At 43.1% G+C, this 18,036-nt stretch overlaps 1 protein-coding gene across 1 annotated transcript in view; it reads left to right on the top strand.

The window, feature by feature from the left end:
• Positions 1 to 18,036, top strand: part of CFAP54 (cilia and flagella associated protein 54) — a 135,129-nt gene that overhangs the window by 49,564 nt on the left and 67,529 nt on the right. Inside the window, exons 28-37 of the mRNA XM_066634493.1 lie at positions 2,354 to 2,476; positions 3,391 to 3,525; positions 4,315 to 4,411; positions 6,382 to 6,465; positions 8,000 to 8,126; positions 9,294 to 9,375; positions 11,529 to 11,599; positions 13,553 to 13,783; positions 14,401 to 14,543; positions 17,279 to 17,476. Of these exons, the coding sequence (XP_066490590.1) occupies positions 2,354 to 2,476; positions 3,391 to 3,525; positions 4,315 to 4,411; positions 6,382 to 6,465; positions 8,000 to 8,126; positions 9,294 to 9,375; positions 11,529 to 11,599; positions 13,553 to 13,783; positions 14,401 to 14,543; positions 17,279 to 17,476 (1,291 nt within the window). The remainder of the gene's footprint in view (positions 1 to 2,353; positions 2,477 to 3,390; positions 3,526 to 4,314; positions 4,412 to 6,381; positions 6,466 to 7,999; positions 8,127 to 9,293; positions 9,376 to 11,528; positions 11,600 to 13,552; positions 13,784 to 14,400; positions 14,544 to 17,278; positions 17,477 to 18,036) is intronic.

The following is an 18,036-nucleotide window of genomic DNA, read 5'->3' as shown; positions in this document are numbered from 1 at the left end:
AGTTTAGGTCTCAGGAAGCACTGTTGTTGTGGCTTGTTATCTATATAGAGAATAATGTTACTTATTGGTGCAAATCAACTTTCTAGGATTCAAAGCAGCTACCTATTCAAAGCTAGCAAATCCTTAGCCCTTAAAACATGTAGTCAGGGACAGTTAAATATCAGTGCTACTGTTGATCACATAAGGCTAAAAATGTATTGCTAAAAGCAAACTGCAGTATGGGGGGGACTGTTCTGCCAAATTCCAATCCAAGCTCTGCCTGGAGAATTATACCCACTTTGAAGCAAATTAGCTCCCCTTCTTTCCCCCAACAAATGACCCTGGTTCTCTACAGCAGCACTGCTAGACTCCACCACCAGGGTAGCTTGCCTGTTTAAACTGCAGGGACCCAGTTCCTAAGGCAGCAGTCCTTCCCAGTATAGCAGCACACTCCAGCTCTCCTCAGCCTGTTGGAGTAGTCCGTTAGTCACAAAGTCAGTCATAGTATCCAGGGCAAGGTCTAAAGTCAAGAAGCCAAGTCACAGTCTGAGGCCAGATTCCAAAGTCAATAAGCCCAGTCAGTCTCCTCTCCAACCTGCACTCCTTCTACAACCCACATGCAACTCTCCCTTCAGCAGGTGCTTTTATGCCTGAGAGCCTTATTGCCTTCAGTGGCTGCAGCTGTGCAGCACACCCTTTGCTGAAAGCCCAGGCCTTAATTCTTAAAGGGGCCACTGCAACACCACATTCTACCTCCTTGCCAAATCTTCCACTATTCCACTACAGGGACATATCAGTAGGTTCCAGATTCTGTTTTCTGTGGATTGGGTTTGTATCTGTCTGTCTCGAACAAAGGGGGTTTGGGAGACTTAGGGTTCTTGGTTTTTTGAACCTTACAACCCCCAAGGCCCCTTGCCTGGTAGTACTGCTACCACCCTGTATGTGCCAGTTCCTCAGTCCAGAGACACTGAGGCCCTCTAGGCTTAAGGCTATCCCTTGCAGGCACTGAGCTCTTTCTCAATTAAAGCCTCAGCCCTCAAGTTACTAGACCTCAACGAGTACTTGGTAGCTTGCTGAACAGCTAGGCAGGATTCTGCACCTTTGTCCCCAGCAGACCATGAAACAACTTAAGATATTTTAGTTTGTTAAGTACATAAGGTTACACACTCTACAATAAGGCAGCAAATGCTAGAGGCATAAACATCTAGGAAACATATCAGCAATAAAACAATAAAGCTAGCTGGCTATCTCTATTAAGACCTATCTCTTACCTGGTTAGTTACTCTTTCCAGATCTCTTAGCTCCAGGGCTACCTATGGGGCCAAGTGCCCATGCTGGAGAAAGGAGCTTGCAGGCGTGCAAATCATTGTACACACCCAGTCCAAGAGGGACCCAAACACACCCCCTGGGCACTCATTATTATACCCCTTATGCTAATAGTACTGAGGTGACTTCATAATTATTAGACTGTCCAATCAGAACCCTCGATGAACAGAGCCTTCTCAAAGTTGGCTTGGTTGCTAACCCCTCATAGTTCTTACCCCTCCCAACTGAAGATCCACAGTTGCACTCAGTCACCCTTGACTCTCAGAGAGTCTCCCAGACTCTCCCAGACTCTCTGTCTGTTAAGGTGCCAAGCACTCCAATTGGTAGTAATTCATGTTGTCTGTCCTTCCTGGCCATCAAAGTAGAGACAACACTTCCTTCCTCTTTGTTTATTTACCCACATTCCTGCAGCTGGGAACTGCTAGCAACTTCTCAGTTACACTTTCTTAGTTTGGTTCAGGCTTCTCATGCCAACTTAGGCCTAACATGGGCTTATTCATGACAGTGTCTTCTCTGGAGGCGAGGGGAGCTCTGCTCCCCTCACCTTCAGAGCAATCTCTGAGCTTAGCAGAAGTGTGGACGTCTGTCCATGGCCTCTGCTGGGCTCAGACTGAGCTTGGCAGCTCAAAACACTTGGTTTCTGGTTTCACGGAGAAAATGGAAGTGACATTTTTATTGCCTTGTAAGGCATTAAAAACGTCACTTTCAGTTCTCTGTGAAACCAGAAGTCATATGTTTTACCCTGTTGAGCTCAGTCTGAGCCCCACAGAGACCATGGACAGACGGCCACACCTCTGCTGAGCTCAGACTCCTCTCTGGGGGCAAGGAGTCTCCAAATGGCCCAGACCATGGGGACGGGCATTTACCCATATCCATAGTTCCAGCTATTTACTGGGGCGGGGGGGCGGGTTGGGTTCCAAAATGGAATCCCCACAGAACAGGGGACACACCTGCATTTTAAAGTTCTACATTCAAATGAAAGATGCATTTGCACATACTAGTCATGCAAATTCTACATACTGCTAAATTGCTATCCCTGTATTTTCAGATTACCATTAAGTGCCTCACAGTCCTTTATGAAATCCCATCTACTATAATACAAAGAAAACCAACAGCATGTTATGAGAGCATTCAGCATATGATCGCATGCTCTTGTTTCTTCACAGCAAAGGTATTTACTGTTTCTAGGGTTTTCTATTTCTTAAGACATTTTTATTTAGAGGAGCTTTTGAATGTTGACATTGGGGGTAGGTGCTTTTTAAATGACAATACAATGCCATGTAACTATATTTTATGTCACCAGTCCACTGCCATAACTGCAGATGGGCTGGCATAAACAGGCACAGTATAGCAGCCAGAGTTCTGGAATGCCATGTCTACACATAGCTATTGCACATGCACAACAAAATTTCTTTTGTAAAGTTTTTTTTCCCTTAAAGAGGCAGAGTTGCAATGTGTGTTAATAGAAACACCTTGTGTAGCCCAATCCTAACACTCGCTAGAATAGGCAGGTCAGCTAGTTTGCCCCATATCCAGCGCAGGGCTGGGACTGGCTGCCGCACAAGTCCCCTTGTGAACTCCGCTTACCCTGTTTTGTGAACAAATGAACTCCCCTTACCCTGTGTTGTGCTGCAGCCAGCCCTATGGGACTACTTGATTTTAGTAGCAAAAAAGTAAATCTGAGTGACCTGGGTGGGGCCGACCCAGCCAGGGACGGGGGCTGGGATCTGGCCTAAGTGCTGGAGTCCGGTCCAACCCCATTCCCAAGCCAGTCTGCCCACTGGCTGGCCTGCTGCTTGCCCTCCCCTGTCCTGGAACGACTTCCCCAACCCCCCACGCCAACCATCCTTGTCTGGCACAAACCTTACCATCCTGGAGCAGTGCAGAGGTTGGATGCCGCCTCTGAGGGCCAGCGTGTTTCGTTGTGCTAGTCCAACCAACTCCAGAGGAGAAGCAAATGTCCGTGTAAGGAATGCCCCTTTCCCTATCAGGATACAGGAAATTCATAGGTAAGGGAATTCTTTTTTCTTTTTTGCAGAAGAACTTACAAGTATTATATGGAGATATGTGTTATATTTTCAATAGGTTTTGCGTTCATGGAAAGAATATGAATTAGCATTAGTTATTATTAACTATGGAAAAAAGTTGCTAGATTCTTCACAGACAACATCCCCGATCACTGCAGGTGAAGATGGAGGGGATGAAATACTAGAATCTGAGGTAACCTTTTTCATATCCTTTTACATTTCTGTAAGCACTTTGTCCAATAACCAGGGTAGAAAATATGTAAAATCATCTGGTTTCTTTGTGGAATCCTGGAATCCTTGTCAGGGGGCCTCAGAGAAGACATATATGCCTTCAGAAACAATTCCAGATGTTTCTATATCCTGGAAACAAAATGGTTCATTTGGGATTTACAGGGTTTAGAAAGGCCATTGACTAGTATTGCATTGTAGCTGTCACAGTCTTTGACTGGCTTTGAAACATTACAGTTGCACAAAAGAGGATTCACAGCCCAGTTTGTTCCCCTAGTGCTGAAAATGAGGTGACTAAAAATCTGTGAAGTTTCAGGGAATCAATTCCAACCAACTACTTACTGTCCACAGTAAAAAAACAAAACACAAAAAACAAAAATTCTAAGTACTGTACCTTTATTACACTTGTATGCGAATGGCGCATAACCAGAGTTAAGAAATGGGTACATAAAATTCCAGACTAAAAAAAAATATTGGAAATGTAATATGTCGTAGAAGTACTTATCCTGTAACCATGAAAATCATGCATAAAGCCGACACTTACTTAGTAATATTGATTTCAGTAGCATTTATTAATGGAAGAACCATAGGGTAGGGTTAAAATTAGATACAAATAAAATGTAATTATTTAAAGTAGGAATAGTAACTGTCATTTTTTAATTCACCCTGTATCTGTAGTTGTCTTGTTGCATCATTCTCATTCAGGTGCTATGTAAATGGAACATTTTAATGATTTACTAATCCATTTTTGTAGATGCTTTACAAAAGACTGAAGTCACTAGCTGCAACTGAAAAAGTAAATGAGAATTTAGAAGCTCTAGAGTCCAACTTGCTCAAACTGACCAGACCAGGTAGATTTGTAATGCATATACTTTTTAAAATGTCATCTGTGCTGTGCTCATGATGCATGTTTTGATCACATTAAACATTGACTCTGGGTTTGTTTGTTTTTTACTATGAGAGAAAGATAATGTAAGACCCAAATTAATCCTATTTGTGTATTATTCTGCTATTGAAGTATGCCCTCTAAAGATGAAACCTGTCATCTTGAATATCGGATCATTTTAACTTATTCTTTGTTTTTTCCATAGTGTTACAGTTTATAATAACTACTGTACTTTTTTCCACAAGCATACTCGTAGTCATGACATCTAAGTAGCCAACAAAACTCAAAATTGCTTCAAAATATTTTGGTCACTTCCTACATTTTAGTTTTATAGCAAGAAATGTGCTTCATTTGTGAAAGTAGTAGTATCTTGCATTATGCTTTTTCTAACTGTAAGAGCACAAGAAACCACCTTCCCCAACCTACCTTTCCCTTCCAAAAGCCAATAAGCCATTGTTTATGGTTGGAGGACCATTGTCAGTGGCATAGAATGTGGCAAGGAGGGGGTCTGCAGGGGAAGGGGGCCTCTCTGAAAGCTGGAGGGGGGTGGTATGTGCTGGTGATCCCCCTTGTGACTTCTGATCATCTCCCTTCTCCCTGCAAGTCCCCCTGAGTTGCATCCTGTACTGTTGCTAAAGGTAAGTAGGAGCAGCTTTTTGGGAGTGTCGGAAGCTCCAAAAGGGAAGGGTGGGTGCTACCCTTATAGGGTGAAGTCCTATACACATTTTCCTGGGATAAGCCCCATGTAACACAATGGGCCTTACTTCTAAGCAAACTTGTATAGAATTACCCTGCTTGTGTTTTTGTTGTACAGGTTGTGCCTTGATATCCACTGGGGTTCTATTCTGGATCCCCTAGTGAATTTAAAAAAAATCAGTGGATACCAAATTAGTGGAAAAATCACTTTAAAGACCCACTTACTGGATTTCTTGCTCCTTCATTGTCACCCCAGAATGCATTAGTATATACGCTGTACCACATTCAGACATTAGATGGGGTGAATAATGGAATCTAATGGAATAAAATTATAATTATTTAACAGCGTGAAGGTAGGAAATTGGATTTTGGTGCTTTATTTTCCCTTATTACAAGGCATTTAGAGGAGGACCCCCATATCAGTGGTGAATCAGTGGTGGTATCAGTGGATACCAAATCAGTGGATACCGAGGTTCCACATGTACATTTCTTGAGTACTTTTTTAGTGGACAAGTGATTTAAAAATATGATAATTATATGATGATAATACATAGAAACATGCAGCATGGAACTTGCAGTTTGTGTACTGGGAAATTAGTTTCCCTGAAATCAACATGGTAGGTTGAGGAAAAATTTCTCCTACTTGGAGCTGGCTACAAGGATGTGCTAATTTGAAGAATGGTGCTCGAATCTTGCATAACCACAGTTTTACGTACAGAAGCACCTAAACTTGCAAACGGTCAACTTACAAACATCACTTTCAGCCCCAACTTCCAGTTTGCAGCAGCTGCATTGAGTATGGAAGCTACTCAGAAGCATTCCAAGCGCTCTGCAGTGAAATTGACAATGCTTTGAGTGAAACTGATAACTCTGTGTCCCAAGCTAAAGAGGCAGCATTAGAAGTGAAACTGACTGCACTGAAAGCATCCCAAGTGAAACTGTCAGCCGTAGCCATAGAAATCAGTGGATTACTGTACTTACAAACAAAATGACTGATTTCTAGTGTGAGAAACTTTGTCTCAAACTAATAGCCCAAAGGCAATTTATGTTTATTCATAGGATAGCCTTGATATAGCCACCAACTTTAAATATATGACATTTGCTTGAGGTGTAACATGAAGCTCATGTATAACTCTCTACCATTGAATAACTAGCACTTAAAGGTCTGAACTTTGATTTTTAGCCTTCTGTGTTGCTCTTTGTCATGTTGTACTTTGTTTCTTCTGGTTCTCAATCTAGGACAAGAACTTATAGGAGAAGAAGATACCTTGTGCTTGTTTCCTGTGGTTTCAGCTTGGCAAACAAGGGCCGCTTATAAAGAAGGTAGTGATCTACCCATTTCTACCCAATGTTGCATATACGCAACAGGGACCAAATGTGTACACTGGTGGGCCCAATCCTATCTGCTGCTAGCCACACCAATACAGCCATGCAATAAGGCATACTTTGCATCCACTGGGAGATGACCATCCCAAGTTATTTTTACTTACCTCCCAGTAAGCCCTGGGGCCATCTGTGGGTCTCCTCAGACACACCACTTTTGGTGGTGTATATCCGAGGAGAGGAAAGGGATGGGGGAATGGGATCTGTTGCATCCCATTGCTGCTGGATCCATCCTCTCCCACCCCACCTTGATTCCTCCAGTAGAGCTGCATAAGCTTCCACCAGTAGAGCTGCATAAGCTTCCACTCCACCAGTTGAACCCTTGCCCCCTCTTCTGGTTCTCATTGGTGGCTCACAGTCTGTATTTCATACCTGAAGATGAGCTGATGCCTGGAAAATAGACTGCTGTTCAGATCCTTATTCAAGCTAACTGAGGACTTACTCTGAGTAGACATGCATAGGATTGTGCTGTCACTTTCAAGTATCAAGGCACTTCAGTTTACTTCGGCACCAATAGGCACTTCTTTCCTGTGGCAAGTAGGAACTGTGAGCGTGGAGGGCTGATCCATACTGGGATCATGGTGGAGCACTCTTCACCAGGCTGTGGCCCAGGACTGGATTGCTCATTTCCCCCTTGGTAGCTGCTGCTTAGGGAAAAGAAAGAAGCATCCAGAGCCCACAACATGCATGGCATAACATTTAGTTTGGCACACTAACTTTACTCTCAAATTAAAAATGTATAATATTCCTCATTGTTAATATTTTATTTAATATTTCCCAAAATTAATTTTTCTTGTATAAACATTACAGTTTCATCTTAGAGCCCAATCCTATGTTTGCTTGGTGCCATGCAGCACAGTGCAACACCAAGGAAACATTGGTTCCTTCACCCCATGTAGAACTCTAGCAGCCCCAGTGGGTCTTTGAGAATCTGTGCCAGCTCCAAGACTTAGGAGGGGAGACACAATTCGGCAGCAGTCTCTGCCGCCATCCCTACCCCCTTCCAGGCCTAAACTGTGCTCCCCCACCCAGTTTTGTCTCCTCCCTGCCTTCCCCTGCCCTCCATCCACCCCCAAATGCCTCCCTACTGAGTGGAGGGGACACTTACCACAGTGTGCTTGCATTCGGCATCCTGCCAGCATGGAGGCCCAGCATCATCTGGTGCTGGCCTCCTTAGCATTTCTGCTGGTTCCCTTCCTGCAGTGAAGTTCCTTAGGCACTTTCTCAACAGCTGTTGCTGGGACAGCTCATGGGCTGCTGCTTCTGCCTTGCATTTTATCAGGCTGCCTATGTCCTGTTAGGTTTGAACATGTAACACTTAATTTTTTGGTATGATATATTTTTAGCCTTTTTCTAACATAGTGTTAGAACATGCTTTCTAAAACTCCCTGATAAATAGTAGTAATAAAAAAGCTGAAAATATACTAGATGACCAAACTAGATGAATAACTACAGTTATTTTATATTTATGCAGTACTGAAGTTTAAGAAGAGCCCTCGGTTCCTTGAATATTTTGTTAAACTTGTATATAAAGCATTAAATGAAGAGAGATTTCAACGACTCGTAGACTGGTCAGATGAAATACAAGACTATATTAAAAAGTAAGTATAAAAAAAACCCCTAACCATCAATAACTATGAGATCCTGAGATTGCGTTGGGCTGGCGCAAGTACCTCGTGCCGGCCTGGAAAGGTCGCAAACGTGCCGTAAAGCACATTTCCGCCTCCTCTGAAGTCAGCTGGGCCAGCGCATGGAGGTGTTCCAGATGGGGGGGAGGGAGGGCAGGCCAGTGGGTGGGCGGCAGGAGATTGGGGGGGCAGGGCCAGGATCTAGCGCTTACACTGGATCCTATCCCCATTCCCAGGTAGCCCGGGGCAGCCCTTTGCTTCCGCTGTTGGGTTGGTGAGGTAGAGATTCCACTTAGGCAGTTGTGCATGGAGTTCTCCTGGGGCAAAATATCAGCAAATTCTGAGTAGATAATGTTAGCCAAATATCTCATCATCCACATTTGAGGGACACGAGGTTGTTTGTGTAAAGTGCTTCCATTGGGCACCACATGCCCTTTCACTATGGTTCCTATCACCATAGTTCCCCTTTGAGAGACCAGAGAGGTATAGTACTATGCTGCATGCCCTATCATCTGAGCTGTAGTCTCCCTGGCAGGAGTTTATATACTGGGATTGGCATGCTATAATTGGCTGTGGTCCGTTGTAGGAAGTGAGGGGAGAAAGGGTGGCAGGAGGTTTGATTTTCTAGTGTTTTTCCCTCTCTCATTACTCCCTATAGGTTTACTGCTACCTATACGGCTCTGTCATTGGCATAGTGTTTTTTTCAACATTGGGGGTGTGTCTGTCAGCTGAAGGGGGGGGGTAGAATATAGCATACATAAATTCCCCTTCATGTCCCTGTCCTACTATGCCCCAATCTCCATTTTGGCCCCTCTGCTGGTAGAGTTGTGCCAGCATCCTAATTACTCTGGTACAGTGTTTTTCTGACGTTGTGCCAGTGTCCATGGCATGTCTGGTGGGGGTGGGCGAACCTCTGTGCCAGCAGGGCAACTGTTGCACTGGTATTCGTGGAGATGTGGTGTTGTACCTCAAGGGGAAGGCTGGGCTGCTAATAATGCCCATGTGGTTTGTAGAAGGCTGCATTGTATATACATAGGTAGCTTTGTAAAATGACTACCTACATTAAATGCTGAAAGTTGCTGTAAGAATGCTGTAAGAATGTTCTTACATATAGTTATTTTCACTCTTCTTGTTTACTAGACGGAATAGATTTCTTCTTGGGATCAAACGAAAGCCAAGGAGAAGAAAAATAGCTCAAAAGAAGAATCTAGGACTACCCAAGGTAAGCTCATGTTTTTTTCTCATTAAGGGTTCCATCCTACTATTTCACAGCCCCGCCAATGCAGCCATGCCGAAAAGGGGTGCACTGTATCGAGCATGGGGGAGGATCTGGATGCTTTGGGGAATCATTTCTAGCCTCCCAGACTTCAGTGGGTTTCCTTAGACCTGCTCCAGCTCTGCAGCTGGCATAAGTCTGAGGAGAGAAGGGGGTGGTGGGGAGGCTTGCAAGAGATGGGATAGGATCCAACACGCACCATCGCCACCAGATCCTCCCGTCCCCAGCCCCATTCCTCTCTTTTTCCATCCAATTTTGCCCCCTCCATGCCCATCCCGTTCTCAACGTTGATTCATGTGCTCTGGTGGGCGCGATGAGTTATAGTAATGGCTGTGGAGCACTACCATGGCAGCGTTACCAAAATAGTCATCAACGTAGCGTTGTGTGTGCTATCGGCGACCATTTTGTGACAGTGTTACTCCATTCTGCTATTGCAACATGCTTTTGCTGTTTGATTCATGTACGCAAAAGCTAATGTACGCAAAAATGCATTCATAACCCAGGCCTACAAAACTGAGGGTCAGAAAAGTTTTTCCCAAACTTTATGGTGGTTTGATATGAATTTGGGGTGCAGAGTCCAAAATGGCATCCATTTTGCCCTATCATGTCTAGTTTGGGAGATATAGTATAGCCTCATTAGTGAATGGTTCAAGCAACTTCTTTATGAGGAAGCCATGGTGTAGGCTTCCTCATGAGGAACCTGCTTGTACCATTCACCCCAAATGTAACCCCAAATGTAATTGGTGTAACGTTTAAGGAAGCAAAATGTGTGTTGGCCTGTGTAATAGATTAAAATTTGGGACTTGGACCAATATACCATTTATAATAATATCTGTGGACTTGAAATTATTATGAAGTACAGTTTTGGTGCTCCTTTACTGCAAAAAGACTATGTTGTATTCATCATCTACCTTAGGACGGACTGGCTGGCCAAGTGGAGCATTCTGATCTTATTCATAGAAGTCATGTGTACACGTGTACACACACACACACACACACACACACACACACACACACACACACACACACACACACACACAAATACATTGTTTTACCAAGTCATGATGACTGCATGCAGTGTGTTTTAGAGGTAACTTATCTCTGAATACCAGATGCAAGGGAATGGCACTAGGAAACAGGTATCTTGTAAGTCTTGTGTACTTCTTGAGGCATCTGGTAGGTCATGGTGAGATACAAGAAGCTGGACTAGGAGACCTGATCCAGAAGGGTTCTTCATATGTTCTTATGAGACATGGAAGGGTGGAGTGGGGGATCTGTGGAAAGGAGGACCTGGGGATGTTTTCTACTGAGAGATGCTTTCCATTTGTGCAAGGTTAGGAAACAATGCACTGTTTATGCATGTTCCTTATGCTGTAAATCTGTTTTTGTGTACTCTAAAGAATTATGAAATTAAAAAATGAATTTGGATTAAAGTTATTGTTGCAAAAGACTGTTAAACAGTGCCAAGATTATTGCAAACAATAGGTTGTATAGTCTGAGAAAAATGACTAAGCACTATTGAAGAAATTGAAACAAGTTAGTTGTGACTAAATTAAGTCATGAATAATTTTCTTGGGGTGCAATCCTATCTGCATTTAGCTCATTAATCTGATAGTACTTTTAGAGCCCAGTTCCATCCATTTCCCAACACCAATGCAGCGGTAGTTCAGGGCCAAGGTAAGAGAACAAACATTCTGTTACTTTAAGGAGGCCTCTGTGACTGCCTACCTTATCTCCACAATTCTAATCAATGGGCATGGCGGGGGGGGGGGAAGCCTCCCAGTTCTGCAGATAACTGAATCTGTGAATACTGGATACAGGGGGATACCTTTATTTCTTCATTGGAATATTTTATAAATGAAATTTATTTTATTCCACCCGGCTGTCCATCGTGATTGAGTACTGGCATGCATTGTTTACAAATTGGGAGATTTATGTAATTTAGGGCACAATCCTAACCAGGTCTACTCAGAAGTAAGTCCTATTTTGTTCAATGGGGCCTACTCTCAGCAAAGTGTGGTTAGGATTGCAGCCTCACTGAAATAATTGTTTTGAAAAATTTTAATTACTGTGATTTTGCAAATACTATTTTATTACAGACAGTGGGCAAGAAAAAACCAACTTCCAAGAAAAAAGGACAATATAAAAGCAAATCTTTGGATCCACAAAGGTAACGTTATAGACTATAAATGAGATTGCATTGGATTCTAGTTGCATCTGTATTATGCATGGAAGAAGGCATTTAAAAATGACACCAATGCAAAAATGTTGTTTATGGTGCCATCCAATAACTTTAGGAGAACTGTGTGTGTGTGTGTGTGTGTGTGTGTGTGTGTGTGTGTGTGTGTGAGAGAGAGAGAGAGAGAGAGAGAGAGAGAGAGAGAGAGATTTGTGGAGGAATGAAAAGACACTGATTCCTTGACCCTGCACACTTGTAAAGTCTAATTTCTCCCAGCAATCCCCTGGAATTTCAAAAAAACAGGTTCTAGAATGAGCAAGAAAAGGATTGAGTAACAGCCTGATCCTAACTGACTCCCCATGCAGGGATGTAGCAGTGCCAATGTGATGTCAGCTATATCCCACAGAGGAGTTTTGGCATTCTGAGGCCTCCTCAAGGTAAGGAAAAATTTATTCCCTTGCCCTGAGTGTAAGCCCATGCCGTGCTGCTGGGTCTACTTGTACCTGCACCAGCGTTATTGCTGGCACAAGTCCACATGGACCTGGGTTGGGGGATTGGGACTGGGAACAGGATTAGGACTTGGCAGACACCACTGCCACAGAACATATCTCCTTCTTGGTCCTGATCTGTTGTCCTCCCCATCCCCTTTCTGCCCCATTTCTATGCCAGTAGGGGTTCAGTGGCCACTGGCATGCACAGCCAGTCACTTGCTGTTTTGCAGCAGTGGACAGGCTGCATGCTTCAGTGTGTTGCCTTTTGTGACAACTAGAAAGTGCCTAGCGCAGCCAGAATGCTCATTCAGGCAATGCTAGGTGCTGTTAGGATTGGCCGTAATTCTAGAACAGAGACAGGGAAACTGGCTGAGCCAGCCAAAGTGTGGGAATGAAACTGCAGCTTGCCTCAAAATAATAAGAAAGCAAGTTTCAAAATATGGAGTAAGCTCTCTAGTAGGCAGTAACACTTCCCCAGTTGCAGAAGGCCAAGCTTGATCACCACTGTATAATTGTACTCTGAACTGGTGCCCCAACACTGCCAATGGACCCTGATTCTTCTATATGTTTTCTTACTACATTGGAGGGCTTGATTAATTGGTTGAGGGAAACTGTTCTCAAGAGAGTCTGGAAGAAAGTCTCTGAGATTCGACCCACCTTTGCAAAAAAGCAAATGAAACTAAAGAAAAGAAAAAAAGACCAAAAAAGAATGTTTAAAGGATTGCACTACACATTGACTGCATGTGTGGAAAGGATGAGATAGAACAAGAAGGGTTAAAAGTCGAGTATACCTTACCATATCTGCTGAGCTAGAATTTCAAGCAATGCAACCAGAGAATCAAGGCAAAAAGTTGATTTATTTGGAGCTCTCAGACAAAAAGGTAGAGGAAAAACAAGCCACTGCAGGCGAGATGGGCAGCCAAGAGGGCATGGGATCAAAGAACAAGTGGACTTTGCAGGAGAGATGACAACCAGGAGGGCATGGGTTCAAAGGAAAAGTGGAAAATCAGAGTCACTGGCAACTGAGTGAAGTTCACAGCAAGCAAGCCTGGTGATATAGATTGGAAAAAAAAATGAAGTTAGAATTCAGAGGATGGGAGGGCAAGCTGGTAAGAGCAAACTGAATGGTCCTTGGGGGAGGTGGTTGAGCTTTAAATACCCCTGATCATATTTGAGTCACCATTGGCTAGCCGTGAGCCTCCAGCTGTCCAGTGAAAACACAGGAGATCTGTGTCCATCTGCATGCTTCAAATGATGCTTTAGGCACATCTCCTCCCCCATTGTCTGTCTCCCCAGAATTTCAGGTAAGTTCCCACTTTTATGACCATAAAGAAGCTGATAAGCTTCTTTCCTCCTGAAGCCATAGCACTGAGAAGATTAAAAATAATTTCTTTTTATTAGCACAGCTTTGTTCTTGTGATCTAAAAATAATGTTAACTATGTTTTCATTTAGGAAAGAAAGAGAGGAGGCCCGAAAATTGGCTTTTCAACTTCTGATACAAAAGCTGAATTTACGTGGTAGCGTCTTCCTGAAACGAAGAAGATTCCGTCAAATAACAGTTGAAGAGATGCCTTGGAGATCTCAGTTGAATATTTATCTGGCGATTGCTAATTTCAATTTGTTTAGAAAACAAATAGAAGAACTCTGTAACATTGACATTAATTGTTTACAAAGTTTGAACAGGTAAATTCTAATGTTTAGGTTCCCCAGTAGAAAAACAACCTCTTGTACCTCTTTCAGAAATGTTTTGTTTTCTTCCTCATCTCTTGTTAGAGAATTCAGAAGATCCATTTTGCAGCACTTTTTCTTATTGTGATTCCTTATCTGATCAGTACAGATGGGATATTGCTTTTTACTCACCTGTTATCATGACTTGCAAAAGAAATGAAAGTTGATTACGGAATAACAGAGGTGTAAAAAAGTTTTTTACTTATCTCTCTGTCACTTCCTGCTCCCTGGCTGGCCCACAGCACACCATGGAGGCTGCCCCAGCATGGCTGCACACTCTAGGCTGGTTCAGGATGAGATTGGGCAATCTCTGATGTTACTCTGATGGTAGCAATGACAAACAGAATAAAGCTTCCCTAGAAGAGCTAAGAGGTTGGGAAGGTACATATGGAAGCAGGAATTTACTGAAGTATGAATTGTTCAGGGCTTCAAAGTTCAACATTAATATTGAAGTATTTGCAGAATAATAAAATTTGGCGATTTTAGTTATTTTTGGCTAGTATTTTTTAAGGATGCATTTGATATCTTTTGCTCACAACCTATTTTAAATAACTAAATGGTTTGTTCTGCAGCTATGATGAACTGGACCCTGAACTGTTCTCATTAAATAAGTCAGGCACCATAGTAGTCACAGCAACAAAGGAGGTGAAAGTGAAAGTTTGCAATGTTCCACTGTTTAAAACAACACCATCAGGAAGAATCAAACGAAAAACTGGTAATGGATATAAATGGACAATAAGCAAAGCATTCATAATCCTGCTTGATAGAATTGTTTATTTAAAGCATATTACATTTCTGTTGTATTGTAGCCCCAGATCTTAGGACAGGTAACCATAGCAACAAGCTGCTACCATGGATTCTTAAAAAAAAATATTAACCTCTTTTGGAATAGTTTGGAAGCATCTCTTTATTTGTGGCCTGAGCTGAGCCAGTAGGGAACTAATGCTGTAGTATTTAACATTATTGAGGGATTCATGTGTTTTTAGAAAGTTTACTGAACTGTGGGACAAATTTATGTGATGCAGCAGTGCCAATAGAGTGGTGGTGGGGAGGCACCAGATGACCTAGGAGAGTAAAATAGGACCTAGGAGTAAAATATTTTTACTTACCTCCTAGTAGACCATCTGGCCTCCAATGGATTTTCTCAGACCTACGCCAGCTATTTAGCTGGTATAAATTCAGGCAGCCTTGGGGTCAGGTCCAGGCTGGAAAAAGGGGATAGGAGCCTAGCATGCTACTACCAAGATACACCCCGGCTCAGATCCAACCCCTCCCAACCCCGGCCCAGCCTGTTCTCCCTAAACACCCTCTGATCCTCTCTTGAACTGCCCATGACATAACCCCGCCACTACCTTATATGCTCCAGAGTGGCCTTGGCTTTTGTGTGGTGCCTCCAGCCAGTTGTACTGGTGGTTCTGTAGCTCCTGGCAGTGGCGCCCCTTTTGTGGCATTGCACAGGCGCTTAAAGCAGCATATTGGGAGGTCTGCTACCCTAAATGCCCAATAAGATTAGTCTGCCCATTTGGTTTCATGATAAAATGGTCTTGCGTTTAGCATTGCACTCAATGAGCAATTTTCATTGAGCACACTTTTCCATTCATCATCAGCATCAGCATGTCTGAGGGCACTGAAAAAAATCAGGATATGGAAGCAGCATGAAATCAACCTCATCCCTCAAGCAGCACTTTTACAGTGTCAGTTTTGTCCATCTCAGTCAATGTGTTATCTGTGTATCTATTTATTTATAAGATTTCTATCCAGCTTTTCATGAAATTAACAAAACATCTTATAACGTTTAGAAATAAATAGTGAAAATCTGTCCAGTATATCTTGACTTGCTCCAAAACCTGATCTTTAGCCTTGTGTCCATTTTGTTCTGACTTCTGGTAATCTGAGCTGTGTCCTGCATCACTTCTGGCATGATTTCTGCTCCTGAGTTCTTTGTCCCAGATATGCTTTGTCATTCTGTTTGTGGTCCTGTCTGTTTTCTTGGATCCAATGCTGTTTTTCCTGCTTCTTGAGATTCTAATGAGGTCCATTTCCTGATCTGATGACATCTGCAATTACTTGTTCTGATATTGTATATTCTATCTGTCCAAAGTTGTTGTTTTGATTTTTCCTACCTGTCAGATTTTAATCTGGATCTGCCTCAGTTTATGACTGTGAACCCAGGCATATTCCAAGTCATGGAGGGGAGGGCATGACTATTTTTTTCCCTTCCCTTTTTAATGAGCGCACATGGGAGGGGATGTCGTGGGCATATGGGAATTTGAACTGTGCACAAACTCTCTTCTGTCCCCTATCTATTTTTTGGCATCCACTGCATCTGCTGCTTCTCCCCCATCACCTGGTAAGTGTCTCCATAGCTTATTGAGTGATGGAAGATAGAGCAGCAGCCACAGTAAGCTATCCTTGCTGGGCACCATTTCAAAATTCCCAGATACTCTGTCCGAATACGATATCAGTCACCAGTTTAGGGCCAAATCCTATCCAGTTTTCTAGCACCAGTGCAGCCGTGCCAATGGAGCATGCATGGAACCCTGCAGTGAGGGGGCAATCATGGAGGCCTCCTCCAGTTAAGGGACCATTTGTTCCCTTTCCTCAAGGCTGCACTGCAGCTGCACTGGCACTGGAAAGTTGGATAGGATTGGGCCTTTATTTGCTAATTGGAGATTTAGAATGACAGTCAAACTCCTCCTCAGCTAGTAACTTGACAGAAGGGCTGCTTCAGAGCATTTGAATGTTCAAGAGCAAAGAATGTTGCACTTGATTCCAGAGAATGCAGCATATACTGTTCTATTTTTTTATTTCTATTAATTTTGTGTTTGTGCATGCACAATTGCATAGTATTCAGTTAGCATACTTTTTGAACAAATGCCACTGCTTCAAGGCATTTCTCTGAAGAAAGAGGTTTTAATCAGAAATGGCTGATATAGTAGGACAGCTGGCTACACTAAAATTGGCCCACTGATAGGATGCTTAGTTTAAATAGGTTTTCCCATTTTACTTCTACCATTAACTACTATGCACTAGAGCTGTGTTCTGCCCTTCTTGAGGCTTTCCAAGATTCCATTGCCTGTCTGTTGCATTTCTTAGAACAGACCTTCAGAGAATAACCTTTCTGTATTTCTTGAGTCTCACTGCAGCAGGTTCACATTGTTTAAGTAACCGCTTTACTTTTTGCATCACTGTTCTTGTCAGGAGCCATCAGCCAGGGGAGCCAAACTAGCTGTTCAGGGCAAGAGCAGTGGCTTCAACCATTCAGCCACCACAGTTGCCCTGGGAAATGATATAACCTTTCACTGTTCCTTTATACTGACTTCCAGTTCGGTCTTTTGATAAGATAGGAACATCTAGTGAAATTCTGGGCTTTAGGGAATACCTGCTCTGAATATTCTGCTGCTGACCAGCTCTCAGCAAGTCAGGACTTCCTTGCTCTTCTTTGCCCAGACACACTTGACCCTGCTTCCCCTGAGTTCGATTCTGGTCCTTCCTTGCCTGCTTCTGACCCTACATTACAGAGCACTTCTTCGGACACTGATTCCAACTCAAGCCTACTTGATCACAGTAATTGTCTCACCCCTGAAACTGATGTCATGAGGGATCCCAGTGATCTGACCCAGGGGTCATCTTCTGTTCCTGATTCAGGTGGGTTACTAAAGATTGACCACGTGTCTGACAATTCTTGAAACAATCAAAGGATGTCATTTGGCATTAAGTGGGGGCACAATTTGTCCATCTCTGGTAACAAAGCTTCAGGATTTAATTCTTACTATATACATATTGCTTCTTATTTAGCTTTCTTGTTTATATGCTACCCTTCCTTTATTGAACCCAGAGTGGTGTTTGTGACACTTTTGTTTTCAAGACAAACCTGTGAGGTAGGTTAGATTGAGAGATAGTGACTGGCCCAAGGTCCACCGTTAATCTTCATGGCTGAATGAGGATTTGAACTCGGTCTTCCATGTCCAAGACCAGCACTCTGGTTACAGTATTATTTGTAGCGCTGAACCAAGTTTATATAAATACAAGTACTCTGGCTGTCCATGACTTTCCCAGAAGTGGGCTTGCATCAGGTGGCCAGATCACACGTACTACCACAGTTCCCTGAGCTCACTTCATATTGTCAGGTGCTCTGTCTCTGGTCCTTGACATGACCTGGTTCTATCAGTGGTAAAAGTGTCAGGCATCAGGTGTGGATGGTAGCA

The sequence above is a fragment of the Tiliqua scincoides genome, chromosome 7 (assembly GCF_035046505.1).
Source record: "Tiliqua scincoides isolate rTilSci1 chromosome 7, rTilSci1.hap2, whole genome shotgun sequence".
Lineage (NCBI taxonomy): Eukaryota > Metazoa > Chordata > Lepidosauria > Squamata > Scincidae > Tiliqua > Tiliqua scincoides.
This window is presented reverse-complemented; position numbering and strand designations above follow the sequence as displayed.